The sequence below is a fragment of the Rhea americana genome, unplaced genomic scaffold, assembly GCF_003343005.1.
Source record: "Rhea americana isolate MKP2758 unplaced genomic scaffold, rheAme1 scaffold_84, whole genome shotgun sequence".
Lineage (NCBI taxonomy): Eukaryota > Metazoa > Chordata > Aves > Rheiformes > Rheidae > Rhea > Rhea americana.
Window position 1 is genome coordinate 1,374,858 of NW_028187023.1, and position 19,153 is coordinate 1,394,010.

The 19,153-nt window shown below is 35.4% G+C and overlaps 1 protein-coding gene across 11 annotated transcripts in view; it reads left to right on the forward strand.

The window, feature by feature from the left end:
- The window catches only part of GPHN (gephyrin), a 214,083-nt gene that overhangs the window by 50,831 nt on the left and 144,099 nt on the right, over positions 1 to 19,153 (forward strand). For all 11 annotated transcript variants that reach the window (XM_085323312.1, XM_085323315.1, XM_085323313.1 and 8 more), the window contains exon 4: positions 15,965 to 16,057. In XM_085323312.1, the coding sequence (XP_085179438.1) occupies positions 15,965 to 16,057 (93 nt within the window). The remainder of the gene's footprint in view (positions 1 to 15,964; positions 16,058 to 19,153) is intronic.

Here is a 19,153-nt window from a genome sequence, read left to right on the forward strand (position 1 = left end):
TATAACATGTCCAGACAGGGAAGTTTTGTAATTAAAAAAGCTGAAATTACTTACATAAACATTTTCATATAACAGACCATGTGATAGAGCAATTGTATGTAATGCAGGTAGCACACCGTCAAAAAGACTTACCATTTCTTATGCAACATTTCTTTTAAGTATATAAATAACTCAAGATACTTTTAAAGGTTACCCAGTGTGTCTTTAAAGTAAAGAACAAGTACTTCCTAGTCCAGAGGGCTTTCTTTGGCTTCACAACTCTAGAAATGACTCATGCTTTAGCAAAGAGGCTTCTGTTCCTGCGAAGCAGCAGACATTTCAGCTGTATAAGCTCTGCTTTCTGTCTGATTCAAGGAATACACTGTTTTCACTGGAACCTGCTGAATCTACAACTGCACTCCCCAAACATTTCTATAACTACTCRGTCTCCTTGCTTATCTTTTGGCATAACGTTTGGAAGACAAAATATGTGTGTGTATTCTCTTTCCATTCCATTTCAGGAAAGACAGGAGGAGAGAGGCATGAGATACCCATTTCTGAAATGTGATCAATAATTGCAATACCTGTATGTTAATTGGGACATTTAAAAGAATACAGTATTTTAGATTGTTCTGATGATGTACTATAAACTTCAGTGAAACCAAGTGAGAGCAATCTCAAAATAAGTATAAGAAATATTTTTGAATATTTATCTGAAGCATTAATTATGGTGGAAAATATCTGCTAAGAGCAAAACAATAGAAATCACTTGAGGTTTAGAACTTAAACATATTATAAAGAAATCACATAGCTATTAATTTGTAATGCTTTAAGTAAAATCTAAAGCAGTCTTAACATCATTTTCATTATTGCATATAAARCCATTTAAAAACATACACTTGCAAAAAGTTAACAGGTTTTACCAGACTTTATTCAGTCTCACTACCAATTTAACAGATTCAAACTCTTGTGGCAGGAATACCTTGGTTAYATCAAATAAATCAAAATATTTCAGTGGCTGCTCAAAATACTTGACTTCATTATTCAGAGGAGTACCAAAGCAGGTCTCTTAGAAAAACTGTTCACAAGAGTAAAAGGGAAAACAGTAAAAAGGGCACTTCAAGRTCAAGTTTTGGTTCATCATTAGTAGTCTATGTTTCAAAACTGTCAGTCACAAAAACGATATTATTTTGTGTTGGAACCAGGTTATTTGAAATCATGGGACTGAAATATTTTGAATATATCGAGACTTCCACAGCAGCAGTGAAAAGATGCAGTATGATAGCTGCAAGTAAGGATACTCTCCTTTAGGAGAAAACATTCTGTATTTCTCCCATTCTCATGGTACTTATTAGTATTTTTTTTTAGGATCCTTAAATTCTAGCAAGTGAAGTTTGGCATATACTTTTACAAAAATGAGAGATGACAAGTGATTCTGCTTGGACTCATCTTTTCCAGTTCTTTTCATGTATTATTTTGAACTTTGTTGATGTCCTAGCTAGCCTTTATGGCTTTGTTAACATTTTGAAGCTAGATTGAGGTAGACTGCTTCTGTGAAGAAAAGTGCTGCTGCTTCATTTGCAGAATCTTTACTAGATTAGGCCAACTTTTTACAAACTTATCTCCATCTGAATCAGTTCAGTATCATGTATAATATATAAATATATGTATTTATGAGTGTGTGTGTATGTGTATATATATATATATAAAAATATAAAAATATAAAAATATAATATATATTTTAAAAGTCCTCGTCATTTAACAAGGTGGCAAGGTTCTGTATAGTAATAAATCATTTCCAAGAATTTAGGACCTTAGAAACTTTGAAAATTGCAGTACAAAGAATTCTGCAAAAATGTCAGAAAGTTGTTTGRCATTCTGTGTATTGTTTTGCATGAGAGATTTACCATACCAAAAAGGGCATGTTTGAACAACCTTAGTGTCCTGGCAGATTTCAGCTTCATTTACACTAGCTGCAGAAGCAGCTGGAACATGATTTTGAAATCTCTCTACAATTTTGAATGTTTTTATTACCACTCCAAGTAATTTGATTTTTAATATGTATCAAGAAGAAATGAACATCTTTTAAAAACACTTCCACAGAGAAATGACCAGAAAGTTTCAGCTCTTAGTAGAAAAAGGAATTCTAATGTGAGTTGTTCTGCATCAGATTTCTCCTCAGTATAATGATGAATTGAAATCTTTGATTGCTGTGGGACCAGCTAATGCTAAGATACCTCTGCAAGCTGCAACAGAAGCAGAAGATAGCTCATCAAATTCTATGGCAACAGCATTTACCCAGTATCGTGTGTAGCTACGATCCTTTAGGCTTATAAAAGAGAGAGCCCAGTGAGCATACAGTGAATCCTGAAAATGTCTTCGCTTTGAAGAGAATGGCCTTTTTAATTTAAGAATGGATTGTCTTATATATGCCAAAAGGGTCTCTCACTAGATTTTAGTCTTTRGATGCTTTAGAGACAGCCTATTATTAGTTATAGTCTGTTTCTATTATGCTCTATCCCTATAAGAAAAAGAAAGAAAAAGACTTTTTTCTAGAATGATCACAGTTGTTTGTTTGYCATTGCGTTCAACAGCAGTCAAGTTGTTGTTTACATTAAGAACTGTTATTGAATCTTAATGAATTTCTATCCTTTCCTTGTCCCTTTTGAGAACCACTTSTGCTGTTTCCAAGATTACTTCTGATTTACAGACAATGGAGAAGTGCAGTCTAACCAGTTGCAGAATACTCCAGTCTTCTTTTCTCTCTCACATGCACCTTTCTCTTCCACATTTCTATATCCTTATAACAATAATGTATCAGAGCAGGATGTTCGTCCCTTTCCTACTTTGGAGAAATAAAGGACATTGCTTATTTTTGAAAGAAGATATTTTTTCTTGATGTTTTATTGTTTTCTAGAAACTAAATCTGGCATTGATTATTATACATGGAGAGTCATTTACTATCTAAAAATGCTACTCTGTAATTTCTTCCCCGTCTGGCTGTGGTAGTAATTATTCCTGTGAAAAAGAAATATCCTTACACACTCATATAGTGAGGTGATGTGGACAAGAATCCTTTCTCCATCAAATGACACATAACATTGTGATCTCTGCAGGTACCTTTTTATTTTATACTAGAACAGAAGGATGAACACAGATAACTCCCATCTAATTCATATTCAGGAAATAAATAGACTTGGTTGGTGGCCTGATAGACTTCAACATGGCAAAAGCACACTTCTCTGAAATGATCTGAACAGTTCCAAGACCATCATAGATCACAGGAAGGTCATGCCTCCAGCTGTTAGGTCTCATGCGCTGTACCTGCACTAGCTGGATGCAAACATTTTTAATTTTTGCAACCTAACCAGGCATTACAGAATACAACCTAATAGTAATCTTGGTATCTCTCAGCTGGTAGGGGTGTTCCCACAAATATTCAGCAATGATAGTAAACGGCTTCACTGTTGCAAAAAGAGAGGCATCTGGAAGATGTTGCCAGGCAAAATTGGAGGACTGTTCTGTATCCACACCTTAATGTGATGTGAACACTGATTTGGGGGTGAATAGCACCATTGTAACACACTGCATGAGCAAGCAGTAAGGTACTAGATCCACTCCTTATGTAACAAGCCAGCTCACGGAACTATGCTTGCCATAGCATAGTAATAACAACTATTTRTCTTCAGGATCTTCAAAGTATACAGCCAAATCTTATCAACAGATATTCCTTTGGATATCTGGATGGGGAGTTGTGTTGACAGTATTATTCACCAAAGATTAATCTGTGACTGAGAACATCAAGAAATGCAAATATCTCGTCTCTRAAGGGGAAGAACATCTGAATCATGAGGGTGATGTCTTTCTAAGTCCATGCATTTCAGATCTGTTACGCTTATCTATCAACATTCATTTTCTTGTGTTTAAAACAAACAGTGCCTAAGTCACCACAGTCATGACAGCATGGCTTGGACTGTATTTGTACCTCAAATTCGGGAGCTTGTGAGAATCTATTCTGATTTTTCTTTCTTTTTCCTGTGTTAATCATTCAGACTGATAGATAGATGCATCATTCAGACCTCWGTTTTCATATGGTGATGTGTAATAAGGTCTTTGACTATTTAAAATTACAGAATATTCAGGATAGGAAACAGCCCATAACTTTTACTTCATTTCGGGGGGAATCTATCTTCTGCRAGGGCTTGGTTTTTCAGCACTCTAGAGTATTTGCAGTTGTTGACAGCTCATGGACCTAATGATGCTTAGGCTTAGTATACATCCAGCAGCTATTTTAGCTSTTCTTCCACTAGTTTAGTAATGTATGATTTCTTCTCATCCTGCAGTAATTATCAGACTTTCCTCTTAAGTAGAAGAGTTAAATCTGGACTATTAATGTGGTTCTTRTCAGTCTTATTTGTCTATTGTAACAAGTTAAACAGAGAAGATGGTGAATTAAGAGCCCTGGTATAACTGGCTTAGTCTCTGTTTATAGTCCTTCATAAGGAAGAAACTGCACTTTAGAACACATCTCTAAATTTCTTCCAGAAATTCAGATTTTCATTTAAAACAATTTGTTTATTCATCTGTTCTTCCAGCGCCTGTTTTCTCCAAAAGTAAAACGTATTACTGATCTTTATGTTTTGTAGACAGGTATCTTCAGGTGTGACAAAATAATCTTCAGCTGGACAGAGAGATAGAATAATTAAGGTCCCATCCAGGTCTATTTTTGTATATATTTTAGAGTTAGCTGAACTAGACTTTCCCAAGGAAAAATTGGTTATATTCTCCTAGGATCCAAGCAGCTTACTCCTTTAGGAATATTCTTTTAGAGGACAAAAGGTTATCTGTTCTTTGCAGTACTGTATRTGCTTCTGCTAAAATCCACTCATTGTTCTGGCATCTTATTCAGATGTCTGACTTGATAAAGCCATACTGCAATCTTGTGTTGATTAAACTTGCAATATGCTGCTTCTCCTTTTATAGCATATTGATTGTAAATGATCAGGGTTGGAACACGTGTAGAGAAATATTCAGTAAAGACACACTTGTTCTTTTTTGAGTGATTTCACTGTGTACATTCTGAYTGTGGGTGTACTCAAACCCTACTATGTGAGATTTCTTCTGTGTATTCGTAGAGACTGTATTTTAGCTCTTCCTGTACTCTTGCTCAAAGAGTAGCATACAGGACAGACAATTTCATTACCATTTTGGTAACACAAACACAGCGCTGCCTGAATCCAGTTGCCTGCTTCACAGCAGCAGAGTGGTTTGGGTCATTATCCCATGCTTCTCTCTCTTCTGCTGGTTAAAATATACTGTCTCCTTTATTGGCTTCACAGCATACCCAGTCACTCTCTCTCACACCACATCTGTTTTCAGTATTCTTATGAAATCTTTATCTAACAGAAGGACATTTCTCTCCTTCCCAGGAGGCATCCCTATGCAGTCCTGGCGCAGAGCATTCCGCATTGACCATGTCCTTCTGCCCGCATGAAAGGGAATTGTTGCTTCATCTCAGATTTACAGAAACTGAATTTTTACGTTTATATGTTCAAGTTTAGGATGCTTCTCCCTTTGTCGTTCCTTTGCTARTTTAGGAAATAGAGCCAGGGTATTTAGTTTCATATTTTAGTCATTTGAGTCACTAATGTTATCTCTGTTTTGTGTGGTTTGGGGATTATCAATTTCAGTGCTTTCATTTAAGAGCTCCCCAGATGTCTGTCAAAGCTCTGATCAAGGTTGTGATATCTGTGTTTTGGATCTCTGCAATGTCTGAAACGCATGCAAGGTTCCTTATTTTCATCTTGAATCTCTCCCATGGAATGATGCTAGGCAGCTCAGCCACWGTGTGCTATATAAGCAGCAGGAATGAGAACTTCCTGCTTTGTCAGGAGGTGAKGAAATATAGCCAATGGGAACCACTTCTTGGCAATTAATTTTCCAAGCTCTTTCGGCTCTTTGCTAGGACCACAAGTTTGGGATCAGTAATGGAAGATCAACTCTTACGTTTGAGTGAGTCTTCCATGAATGAGATCAGTTCACCCACCCTAACAGGAGGAGTTACGAGTTCTGTTTGAAAGCTTGCTACAGTCTGCAGCCCTCTTAGGCATATTTCTGTTTCTGTGATTAGTTCATATACTTTTACATGTTCCAAGTTTACCAATGCTCTGAGAAATAAATCATTTGATAGTTTCAGCATGGCCACAGTAGTTTGGGTTTCAAGCTCTTTAATAATTGTGAAACTCATTCTTTGTCTGATCAGGACCTGTAATCCCAGGAACAGGAGTACGTGTCTCATCCTGATTTCAGGACCCTCCACGTCAAAAGGGAATCATACCCTAGAGCAGTCCCTTCTTGCTTTTCTCTAATGTTACTAATTGTAGCTAGTAATATGAAAGTATTACTTAGACAGGCATATTCTGTTAAGAAAGCAGTATTTTCAGAGTGATGTGTTTGTTGCTGCTTTTTACCCTTCATGCTTTGATCCCAACTCTCTCAGATTATTTGTGATATCCAGGTTTTTTTGAATCCTTCTTGTAATTTGGTGAACATGCCTGATTGCTGTCTCTGGTTGAGTACATTCGTGTTCTCACACTTCACCATTCATAGTTTCCTAAAAGAGTTGATTAGGATGTACTGAAYTGTTTATAACTGAAAAGTCTTGGGAAACCACTACCTTGTAGGATCCTTCTCRCTTTTGAGTTCTGAAATTCTTACTCATTCTGCCTGTGTTTGTGAAGGTGGCACATCTGGTGACCATTATCTCAATGAACTGCTGGGGAGACTGAGGTCCATATGGCTGCCATTGCATGTATTTCCCTTTATAAGGACAGAGTATTTTTTCTTCAGTCATTCAAGATTCCTTCCTAAAGTTGTGTCAAAGTTAGGCAACTAATCCTCCAGGTCTTATGCTTGTTTCATTGAATTTTATACTTCACGTACTTGATGTCCTAAGTATCCTACCATTTCTCTCACAGATTCAAGTCTTTTAGGGAGCTTCAGTTTGTTTGCTTGTTTCACTGTTGGAATTTCTGAAGTTTAGCTAACTTCATTAGCACAGTTGTTCAGATGGCTTTCTGACTGTGTATGGACTTCAGCGAGAGGAACTTCCACCTGTGGCCAAAGTACATTCTGCTRTATCCCTGGCTAGCTTAGTATCTCTACTGCATGATATTTGGACACTTCCACAAGACCACCTTGAGTTCTGTCTTTCCTTTCACTTGGCAGTATGTTCGAGTGGTAGTATCTAGGACTGTTTCAGCTTTCGGTAGAGTGATGCTGCAGTTGTTGTTTGTGGGAGTCCCCAGACTCTCTTCTGGGTGGTAAAAGGCAAAGGTAACTGCTCAGAGTGAGTCACTGCTGGAATGTACATGCAGACTCAAAGAAGAAAGGTTACTAATCAGTAACTGGTGTTCTTTGAGACATATAGTCTGCATGTACATTAGTCTCCTACCTTCCTTTCCCCTCTTTCTGAATCTCTTTCAGGTATGGTTGTGCATTTAAGAGGAACTGAAGTGGTGGCGGATGCACTCTGCCCTATATTTCATGCATCAAGCAGGAGAAGGGGAGGAGCTGGAAACGCACCTCCCAAGATACTCCAAGGCATAAGAAATACGAGTTCACCCACTCTTAGAATGTATATATGGACTAAATATCTCAAAATACACCAGCTGTTGGTAGGTAAATTTTCTTTATTGTATTTTCACATGTAAAACAGTAGATTTTTTAAAAAAACAATTTCATTCACTGACTGTCGATGATATGCATGAACAGTTAACACATGGGAAATTTATCCCAGAAACTACACTGGACTAAAGTAGTTCCCTGTCACTGTGATGGTTTCATGTCTCTTGTCTTTGTCCCMCCATCTAAGCTTTTTTTTTAAAGATATTTTAGATATTTGAGTGATTATCACTCCGTTCAATTTGCCATTTCTGTGAAAGCCACACCAAAAAACAAAATTCTGTAATGTAACAATATTTAAAAAKTTAAAAGAAACAATGTTTTGCACATTGCGACTAAATATATACAATACATAAGATTATGTAATACAACTAGAAAATGAACTGGGTTTTGTAAGAATTGCAATTTAACAATTGTACTGCTGTTTTTAAAAAAATCATAGTTACAGAAAATCAAATATTTCAATTTAAACAATTTTCCCATTGCTGGGTTTCTGGGTTTTTTTAGTTACAGAAGCTTCTTTGCAGTCGTTTTTAATCCGGTGTGTACACTGCCCATTAAACATAGTAAGTAGATGCAGAGTAGAACCTGACTTTATTAGAGATGTGGATTTTCTCCACGTGCAAATATGGAATGCAAATATACACATTGAAATTTTCAGAGTGCTTATTTTCTTGTATAGTTTTCAAAGAAATACAGGTTATCTGAGTTGAGGGCTGTCATGGCAATATGATTCTTATCTGTTCGTACTTGGAGTTCTCTGAGACTTACCACCTTTGCTTATACAACCCRCACGCTTTTCCTGATTCTTTACTGTTGAATCAGTTTAATGTTGTTTTGGCATCTCAAAAGAAGTTGACAGCTGGTATTCTGTGGCTTTGCCATTTCTATGTCTTTGGTAAGAATAGGATGTAGGATATCAGAGTTGAGTTACAACCAGCAAAGATGATTGAATAAACTGTTCTGATCTGTGGTGCACAGGATACATGCACTCTAGACATGGATGTACATTAGATATTTTAAAGAACTCTAGTTACAGAAAGTTACTTACTTATGTGTAACATCAAGCTGCTTTTTCATATTCTGAAAAGTCAATCCAAAGTAAACAGTGTTCTAAACAATCTTAGATTAACATTAATGTATGCAAAGGGGAAGAAAATATGGAAGAAGCCATCTTGTTCTACTCAGTTAATCTCAGGTTTTTGGCTCCAAAACCAAGCATTTATATCTTGTAATAATGAGTTTTTGAAGTGCTACTTAGAAAAGAAAGTCTGAAGAGAGGAAATTTCAGATTAACTATCATTAGTGAGCAGTTTTGGGTTAATCTAGTGGGTTTTCTGTTTTTCTCCCATTTTTTTAATTACAATTGATATGTTAGCCTGTGTTGTAAGAATAATCATAGGAATATGTATTAAATGTCAAGATTCTCACTGAGAAGAGTAACAGTGGCCAGGAGGAGTTAAGATTTTCTTTTATTTAATTTTTACTTGGTTTGAAATAACCAAGTTATTCTGGAGRGAGACTGAGTTTTTATTACTGCTATAATATTTATTTTAGTGCATAAACATATTTTTAAAAAAGATCTTTTACATTTGAAGAAACAAGCCACAGTGAACTTTGGTGCTTTTACTAGTGTATTTTTAATATGTAAAGATGAGCATATGTGAGCATATGCACACGCACGTGTTTATGCACAGACATTGCTGCCAAAATCAAAATCAGAGTGGACAGGAAGGTTGTTTCAAGAAATAGGCAGGTTTGGAAAATGCTAATTCTGACTCTTCTGATAACTCCAACTTCCTCTAGACACTTGAGGAAACTGTTCTACCAAAGTGACAGAACCTCAGAACCTTTGCAGTATCTGTGATTTRCAGAATCCCACACCTACTTCAGGAGGATRCTGGTGTAACTAACAGTAGATTGGAGAGGATTTTTGTGCAGAAGGAATTCTTGAGCCTTGCCCCATATACAGACTCATGCTTTGCATCTGATGTATATATCMCATTGTGGATTTTAATTCAATCTGRTAACTCATACAATAAAATCACAGTTTGTCTTATAATAAGAGTAATGTCTCAAGCTAATTAACTAGAATTAAGACTCCTTCCTTTTTTGTCTTTCTGAGAGGACAAGAATCACAAAAGTGAACGTCTAARTATCTTATCCTGGTGTGAAGTACACAATGGTCTTCACTGTCTTCACCTTTCTYCAGCCTAACAGTTCAGAATATTTTGCTAATCTCAGCCCTTAGAAAGCAAGTTATTTCAGCGCTAGTGCTTCCAGTCCTGCTAGTTGGACTAGCAAGCACTTTAGTGCGCATCTCTGTGCCTACTTTTTTTCTGTTTTAGGGATAATTATCATGAAGATTACACTGACTTTTATAATTTATGAAGTACTTTTTTATAAATGTTACATGTTACAAGCTGCATAGATATGTTGAAGCTTGAAATACCTGATAGTTGCAATTTATTAGAAATGGAAAATGCCTACAATTAAATTTCTATTTTAAAATGCTAAACTATTTATAGAGTTTGTTTTTATAGCTTTCTTCTCTTTACAATTTTGCATTTCAGTGGAATACTTACATTTTTACAACTTCCTATTTATCATTAGTATTAGAACAGTATTTAGAAAAATAAGTGTAAAATGACTGCAATACTGAAAACTGCAAATATATTTGTAACATCCTCAAAAGGGTAATAACTATGTTCACGAAAATCTCAAAAAAATAACAGATCTATTTAGAGACATTCAGATATGTACCTGCATTTCATCTAGGCTTCTTGACGATGGTGACTACACTTTGAGAACAATCTTAARATTTCTGTTACTTTCTGCCCTCTAATGGTTGGGGAAGGAAAGAAATGTTGATGTCAGAAAATGTAGAATATATTCTAATGGTATTTTGCTATTTCATTTTTCAATATTCTTAAATAATTTTGAAATTGGTTATTTACAAGATTTTTACTTCACTCATAAGGGTATCTTCTTACTTCTACAAGTCAATGAAGTTTTCAAGTGGTAAGAGAGAGTTTATGAGCGTAAGAAATAGAACTTTCAGAAGAAATGGAAAAAAAAATATGAATTTAATTCCAAGAATAGAGTAACACTTCTAAGGGTTAACTTTTTATCAAACTGAATGTTGAACTTTGGTCTTTATCTTTCCTACACTGCTTTTGCTTTACAACTGGTCGTGTTCTTGCAAGATCCTCAATATTTGATTTTCCCTTTCAGTTTAATGGACCAGTCATGGTAACTTGGTTAGAGAAGATTCAGACTCTTAAATATTATAGTAATGAGGGACAATAAGTACATAGGTAACTTCAAACTTTTCTCTTTTTCCTACTTTGTGTGCTGTAACGTGAATTTCTAACTCGCACTGGGTTGGCTCTCACATGCCATAATATCAGGATTAAACTTTTGTGAGCTGGGGTTTGCAGTTAATTAAGCCACATGACTAAGTAGAGTTTGTTACGAGATCTTAGTCTGCCAATGTTTATGTATTCCTGAAACCCAGTGGACAAAATTACATCCAACTTTCTTGCCAAAACTGCCAGCAYGCAAATTTTCTCTTTGATATATTTTTCTATAGTCTCATTCTCTCATAATTTCTCAGTGAATGATCTTAGATATCATTTTATTTCTTTTACTGTGAGATCTGACACCAAGAAAATTAAGCTAGTATTTAGTATGTTTTTTTGTACAGTAACTTTTTTTRATTTGAATGGCTAGGAACAGTAAGTTACCATTATAGATTTAAAAGCATTTTATGCATGTAGAAGAAGAACTTTCATTTTTAAGAATATTTATTTTAAAATTATTGGGGTTTCTTTTGCATGGACTCTGTAGGAAAACCTGTCTGCTTGCATTTGTTAGCATTTCCCTTTTCTTTCTTAAAATAGTAATGCTGTACATGTCATATTCCAAAGGTTAAGATGTGTGAAARTATGCACATGCATAGAAATATAAGTCCCCATATTGTGAAGTAAATTATGTATTGGTAAGAAGAAAGATGTACGTGTTAATCCCACGAATAAGCACCATAATACTGATTTGAAGAAATTTATCCTCAGTCATTTTGGAGGCATAGCATATGTGATCATATCACTCATTCGTAGCAAAGTGCTAATAAAAATAAGACTGAAAGACAGACAAGAACTATCATAGATCTGTAGGATCAGAGGAGAAGAAAGCTTCACGGCCTTAGCCTTTCTGCGTAGACCTTTAGTCTGATCCATGGTGACCATTTTTTATGTGCTTTTTGGTTAATCCAGTTAAGGGTGTTCCTCATAGTCTCATTAATGCCCGTCTGGAAGAGCTGYGTACAGTAGCAGGCAGAGGACTGGATGAGTCTTGCAACCTTTCTCRGATTCAAATTCCTGGCAAACAGCATACTCCATAGTATAATGTCAATGGTTGGATGCCTGTGTCACCCTAAAAATGAAAACATTAATTACAYGTTTAGTGCTGCTCTATTCCTGTGTTGATTGAAGCAGAGGTCAGACACAGTAATCAAGGACAGAAAATTAGAGAGCCTATGACTTGAATTGGGCAGTAAGCCTTATTGGCACTGGACATTACAAACAATTACTAAGCACATTAACCCTAATTGTTTCTCCTGTTGGCTTACTTGCAGTGATTAGCGGATGGCAAATAAATAGTTTTATAAAAGTATAYTAGTCATTGCCATTGTGCTATGGGAAGGTTTCCTACGTACCAGTTGCGGGGGGAGACTTCTTACAAGAAAAGTAGTAAGAAACAGTTACTGGAAAGGCAACAAATGCTTAGTGGTATACATGGATAGCTGTTCGAAAATCCTACCAAATCCAAATCAAATGGGAATATATTTTCTATGTTTTAAACCCTTCAGATCAAGACAAGGTGCTTTTTGAAAGATATACCTGAGTCTTAGATGGCTTCCCCATCGTACTGGAGCTCAGTCTAACAGTTGTGCATGCTGGACACTGAGATTTTTAAGATACCTCAACCGAACTAGTTAGGTCTGGAAGTGGTATAGCCACTGACTTAGTGAAGTGGCAGGTCTCATTAGCTTAGTTGTGGTGCTTCAGGAATACATCTGTACGGCCTTTGCGCTTACTTTAGTGCGTCTTAACATGGTGGTGCTTATATGAACTTGCAAGTGTGGATCAACAGTAAACATAGGATCTTTGCACTGGGCCACACAATGTGCATGTGCTTGCCATGAGTTAATGGTGTTTACTGGCCTTAAAATCAATGAATGTATGTATGAAAGATTAGCTCAGTGAAAGAGAGAATGAGGCAAGATTTTTCATCTGTTTGGATTTTCTCATTACAGATCATAAACAGTGTTTTTAATGAGCAGTGTTATAACTGAAATAATTTTATATCTGGACAATGCATTGGAAGTCCAACAAGTAGTTCCAGGTTGGGGGTGGGGGTGAAACCAGCTGGCTGTTTGTTATATATTTAAATGCCTTAGTGCAAGTAAGTCATGTGGTTAAATCACAAGGCTTTATATAGAGAACACTGTCAAAAATGTCAAGCTTTTGTCCGTCATGCGAACTGAACATACATGTGTCACTTGTCAAATCTGGGCTAAGAAATGTCAGTGGAGATTCTTGAAAATCCACTATGTGAAAAAAAGAAAGAAAACTAGTGCAACTGAAAAAAATCAAAGAAAATAATATTTTACTGTATACCTGTGTACTGTATACCATATACATAGAAGAAGGAACAAGAGAAGGAATTAAATTGTGTATTAGATAAAAGATTTTCTTAATTATTTAAATGAAAGAGAAAATACTAACAAATACGGTACAGAATAAGGCCCCAGATCTGATCCAAAGCCAAAGGGGACAACTGGGTTGACGTTTAATTTCTGTGCAGAAGAAAAAAATATAAACAATACGATTATTGTAGGACTGCTGGGAAATCTGAACAGGTTAGAATGAAAAAAGTAAAAATCCATCTAGTGGAACCAACACTAATGAGTTGATTTCTGCTTGTCTGCCTTGTCATTAATAATTGTTACAAAAGAATTAGATATTTATTCAGTTATTTTTTCTCAGGGCCCATAATGTTGTTTTGTCTTGTTTTAATATGATAGTAATTTTTTAGAACTGTTTCCAGAGCTAGGTGCTGTAGTTAATATAAATCAACATGATTCCATTGACATGCATGGAGCGAGTGATTTACATAACCTGTTGACCCAATCTCTTTTTTTGTGAATGCTTCTCATCAGTGAAACAATAGAAAAAGAGGTGGACACTCAAAAGTTATTTAATGGAATTTTCTATAGTGGAAGAGTTGTATTGTCATTACTTTATTTGTAYAGCATCAGTAAAGGAATGCTGCCAAACATCTAGCCCCTGGCCTGCAGGGCTTCTTATCTGAAAATACAGCAAATCCGATTTTGTGCTAAGCCAATGGCAAATATAGCTGGACTGGTAACAGGAGTGAAATGAATATGAGTAGTTTTTTGTCCTTAATTAGTTGGAGTGGTGGTTCTGTTTTTTAGATACTTAAAATATAAGTAAGAATGTTTTGCAGGTTACAGTTTTTAACAGAGAATGATATTTCAAAGTTATTTTTAAGAGTTTTTCTAAAAATAATCCTTTATTTTTCTCACTGCAAATAGTTGGACGCTGGATACTAAACGAAGTCTGGCTTAACAGGTTAAATTAAGAAAAAAATCATAAGTAGTAACAAAATACTCCAACATTTAAGGAATGGAATGAAAATGTCAAAGTTTAAATGATTAATACTTAGGATGCTGTGGGAACAGATAGATGGAGTGTTCTGAATCTAAGTTAGTATGTTCAGGCAAGCTTTTGCTTCACTTTTGTGAAAAGAGAAAGTAAATAAGCTGAACATCAATCTCAGATATTATTCCATGGTTTTAAAAGATTTAACTGGTACGATTTACATTTCCAAAATACAATGAAACACAAACTTACTGCTTCATAATCAAAACTCCGATTGGTGGAAACTGGTATATCTTTAGTATAATAAGAACTTGAAAGAAAATTATATCCCTGTCCAAGTACACTGATGTAATAGCAGTAATCACAGAATCAGTAAGGCTGGAAGGGACCTCTGGAGATCATCTAGTCCAACCTCCCCGCTYAGCAGGGTCACCTACAGCATGGTAGACAGGGCTGCATCMAGGCGGGCCTTGAAGATCTCCGCAGAAGGAGACTCCACAACTTTTTGCTTAGTTAATGTGGAAAAGTTTAGGTATTGTTGTTCTTTAGCTTTCTGCATGTTATCAAATGACATTTCTTCTTTTGTCTCTTGATGCCTTACCTGGAGTATTACCAAACTGTAGCAAAACCAGAACACATGAAAAGTTTATTTTCTCTATAAAAACAGTTAGAGTTTGGCAGGATTTATTCTAAATAAAGAAAAATATCATATAGAAATACTTAACGAACAAACAAATAAACACAAAATCTCTACTTACTGTTTTATACTGACACTTTTTTTGGTGGTAATTTTTTTTAATATATGCAACATCAAAGTCTCACTTTGCCAAACACTATTTCTTCACTGAAACTTCTCTCAGGAATTCTCTTAAGTTTACTGCTTTTGGAAGTCAAGATAGGTATTTTTCTAAATGATGTAACAGCTTTGAGATGTCAGCTGTTGGAAAAAAAATGCTGCATATCTGTATTATTAAAATACATAATTTCAAGATTTGAAATGCTTTTCACTGCTGCAGATCTGTTAAGCTTTCTTAGTCCAGCCTTGGAACCAGTATACACAGTAGTATGTGATGCAGTAGGGAATGTAGAAAATATGATTATAAGATAAGGGACAACTGTTGTGTAGCGGTATCAGATGTTTTCTTGTCTTTTAATAGAGAAGCTTATAGAGGTGTTGCTCTTGCTTTTTTCTGGCTGTTAAAAAGTGAAGCACAAAACCCAAAGTTACTGCAATAGGAATCAACCATGTAAACCAAGCTGAGTGCACGTACTCTGTTAGTATGTGGTGACGCATTATATGTATATTTCAGAATCAAAACAAGAGTTATGTAAGTAATAACTGAGAGTTCTTGTTTTTCTATTTCAGATCAAGAGATAGAGAACAGAATTTCTGTTTCTGTTTCCAAAATTATTATGCCTGATATAGAATTATGTCATATGTTGTTTTAGTGGTTTGGTTTTCTTAGAAAATAGCATGAGGGATTTTACAATTTCTTTGGTTTATTGTGTGTCTCTTCAGTCATTTTTAAGATATTTTAAGCCTTTAGGTGTTTTCTGAGATCACTGTATCCCAAGTGTTACTTGTCATACCTGACAGCATTCCTGTTCTCTTTCAGGAGACGCTGATAGATTGGTGTGATGAAAAGGAACTTAATTTGATTTTAACAACTGGAGGAACAGGGTTTGCACCACGAGATGTCACTCCAGAGGTGAGATAGTCCTGCAATAAGAAAAAGCGGCCTTTTGTGTAGAAATGTGTGGGAAGGGGCAGTGTTGGGTTGGGTACTTTGTATTGGAGGGGCTGGGGAGGGGTTAAATTTCCTCTGCCACTTTACTTGGCAATATTTTTGGACAAGTCAGGTGATACACAGCTTAGCAGTAGTAAAAGCAGTAGGGAACACAATATAAGAGAATTACTGTGAGCTTGCTGACTCAAAAGCCGTCTCAGACTAAAACTTGACATTGTATAATGGATTTCCAGTCCCCTCACAGAATAAAATTCTAACAATATTCTGGGGCAGTTTACCTTAGCACTGTAACACAGCAATGCTAAACAAAACACGCATGTGGCTTTTGTTGTGTCCGGCACAAGGAAAAGGGAGCAAAAGAGATCCCTTAATTCTCGCTTGCAGGGTACTGCATTGAGAACTGCTGCATTATAGGTTAGAGAGTGGGAGGCAGTGGGAGGAAAATATTCTCTGCAAAGCTGTTATTACTTCGTTTGATACCACATTGTCAAAAAACCTAACTAGGCACAGAGGTGGAAGTAACCTGCATCAATAAAGGTTGAACGGGAAATTTAGTTACATTTCACTTACAAGGAGCAGTAAGGTAAGAAAAAAGAAAGCATACTTATCTGAACAACCTCATGGCCGTGAGTTACAATATGAAATTACTATATTTATTATTGACATGTTTTGGTATTTATAGTCCAAAATTAGATTAATTTAAACTTTTAAAATAACATACTGTTGTCTGCTTATGTTCACTAGAGGGCAGAATTAAGATAGAGTGCCTTAAGTGTGTTTTTCCATAATGTAACATAACTAGATTTCCTCTAAGTGTTCTTACAGATTTTAAAATGCTTAGATTTAAGTGTTCGTTTCAGGTCATTATAACATGTGTAATTTTTTTTTTTTTTTTTACCTTCCAATGTGTTATGTTAGCCATGTTAGCCAACACATTTTCATTAGGAATTTAAAAAGTATTTCTTAGTTTGTCTTACAGCATTTTACTAACTAAATAAAAATGCAAAGAAAACTCTCCTGTACATTATTTCTGGTGATTTTAGATTGCCTGCTAGCACTGTTAAAGAACTGAAACTTCAGGGTTACATCATCAGAGAGCAGGGCAGTATAAAATAACCATAATGCACAAGCTAGTGAAACTGGACTTACAGGTGATTCTCTTTGCTAAAGCAGCACAAAGTAACAAATGTGTTGTTTTAATTGGTCTCTTACTTGCAAACTACCTTAATGGCTTAGAGGGCTATTCCAGCACTGTGTGAAGGGAAGACTGAACTCGTCCTTCATTTTCCCTGAGTACCGTTATGCAGAGTAGAGCCTAGACAGTAGTGCCAGAGAACGCATTTCAGCCAGTGCCCAAAATTAGCTACAGATTCTCAAGCAGCACTGGCATTTGGGCCAAGAATACCTAATACTTTCCCTATATTGGTTCATCACTGTTACTCAAATTGAATACAAGATGGGTTATGATATGTTTAGTTATTTTGATGTTCCTGTGACCCATTTGAAAATTTATATGGGCTGTTAAAATGGTTTTAAACTATTTAATARTAATACTTAGGTATAGAAATCATTAATAATTTGTACTGAAGATAAAACACATTTATTAAACATAGTCAATACGCAAGACTTTTTTTAGTTATAATAGAATTAAATGTTTCACCTGTCCAGTTTTTCCCATGCTTTAAAAGAATTTATGAATTTATGTATTAGTGTTTCAGAAAATCTATTCTGTGCTCAATGACTAAAGTTAAATCATGATGAAGAGGTTAAATCTCAGTTTTTATTACAAAGTATCAGTGATCTTTAACTGTTAAGGTTTATTCATTAACTTCAAAATAAAGTTTTTTAAAGCCTTAATTTGAAAAAATTTCTAAAGGGAAGAAATCAGTCTGCCAGCATGTGTTACAAGTAAAATATTTGAAGAAACATAAGCTTTGGCCCCATATTGTGTTTCTTCTAGGTAAATGAGAAAGAAAATGCAGAATAGAAAAGTTCGTTGTGTCAACATGAAATACTACAATAGCAAGCCTTCAGGAAAACTTGGATTGTTGTAGGAAGTGGTTTTAGTATCTTGTGTGGATGGTGTTCTTCCATCATGCTCTCTTGTCATCACTGAACTGGTATGGAAATGATGTGATCATAACATTGTGCTATTCAGATGTCATCTTTAAGATAAGTTTTTATACCCAGTAGTGATTGAATGTGGTACTGGAAAACACTTGAGCATTTTTCCTGAGAGCAGGGATACCAGTCCCTCAAGTCAGATTTCAACTTGAATGATTCAATCCTGCTTCTCCTTTATCTTCCTCTACTTTCAATTAGAAAATACATTTTTCCACTTACTTCCTGGAGCTATCCTGAGCACTGATACATAATTGCTATTGAACTGTACAAACTGAAGTTGGTTCCTAAGATTATTTACGGCTCAAAGAATTGTTTAAGGTTCATTCAGTTTTGTAATTATTGATTAAATTGAAATTAAGTGCTTAGCATAATATAACAATTAAAAATAACTACATGAAATTTAAGAAATTTATAGTTAAGTTTCAAAAAAGAAGGTTAACGCTGTTTTCCCACTCTCTTTGCGTTTTGAACACCATATCTGAATCATATCGTATTATTTCAGTTATCTCAATGGTATATACTAACTTTTTTTCCTTATAATGGAATAAGCGACTTGAGGAGTGTTCACACAATCACATCTAATTTTGCTTCTGTAACTCAGCTCCCTAAATTTAGAGTCCAGGCCTAGTCAGTGGACAGGGAGAAGCTTTAAAACTAGATATTTTGATTCACATTTTGAAGGGGAGGTTTTAACATTTTCAATTGAATTAAGCAGTGTGAATATCATTCGCCCTTGTCTATGTAACTAGAAGTGATGGAATACATGTGGATAGATCAAAAAGAATTGAGCCAATTGATGGTTGAATTTAGAGGAAACTGTACTGTAGATGTTTCTAGTGAATGTTGCAATTGTTCGTCTTCATTATAGCAGTTCATAGTAGTTCTTATTTGGACTAAAGCCAAATGTAGGCCTAACGTTGTAAATATAATGAC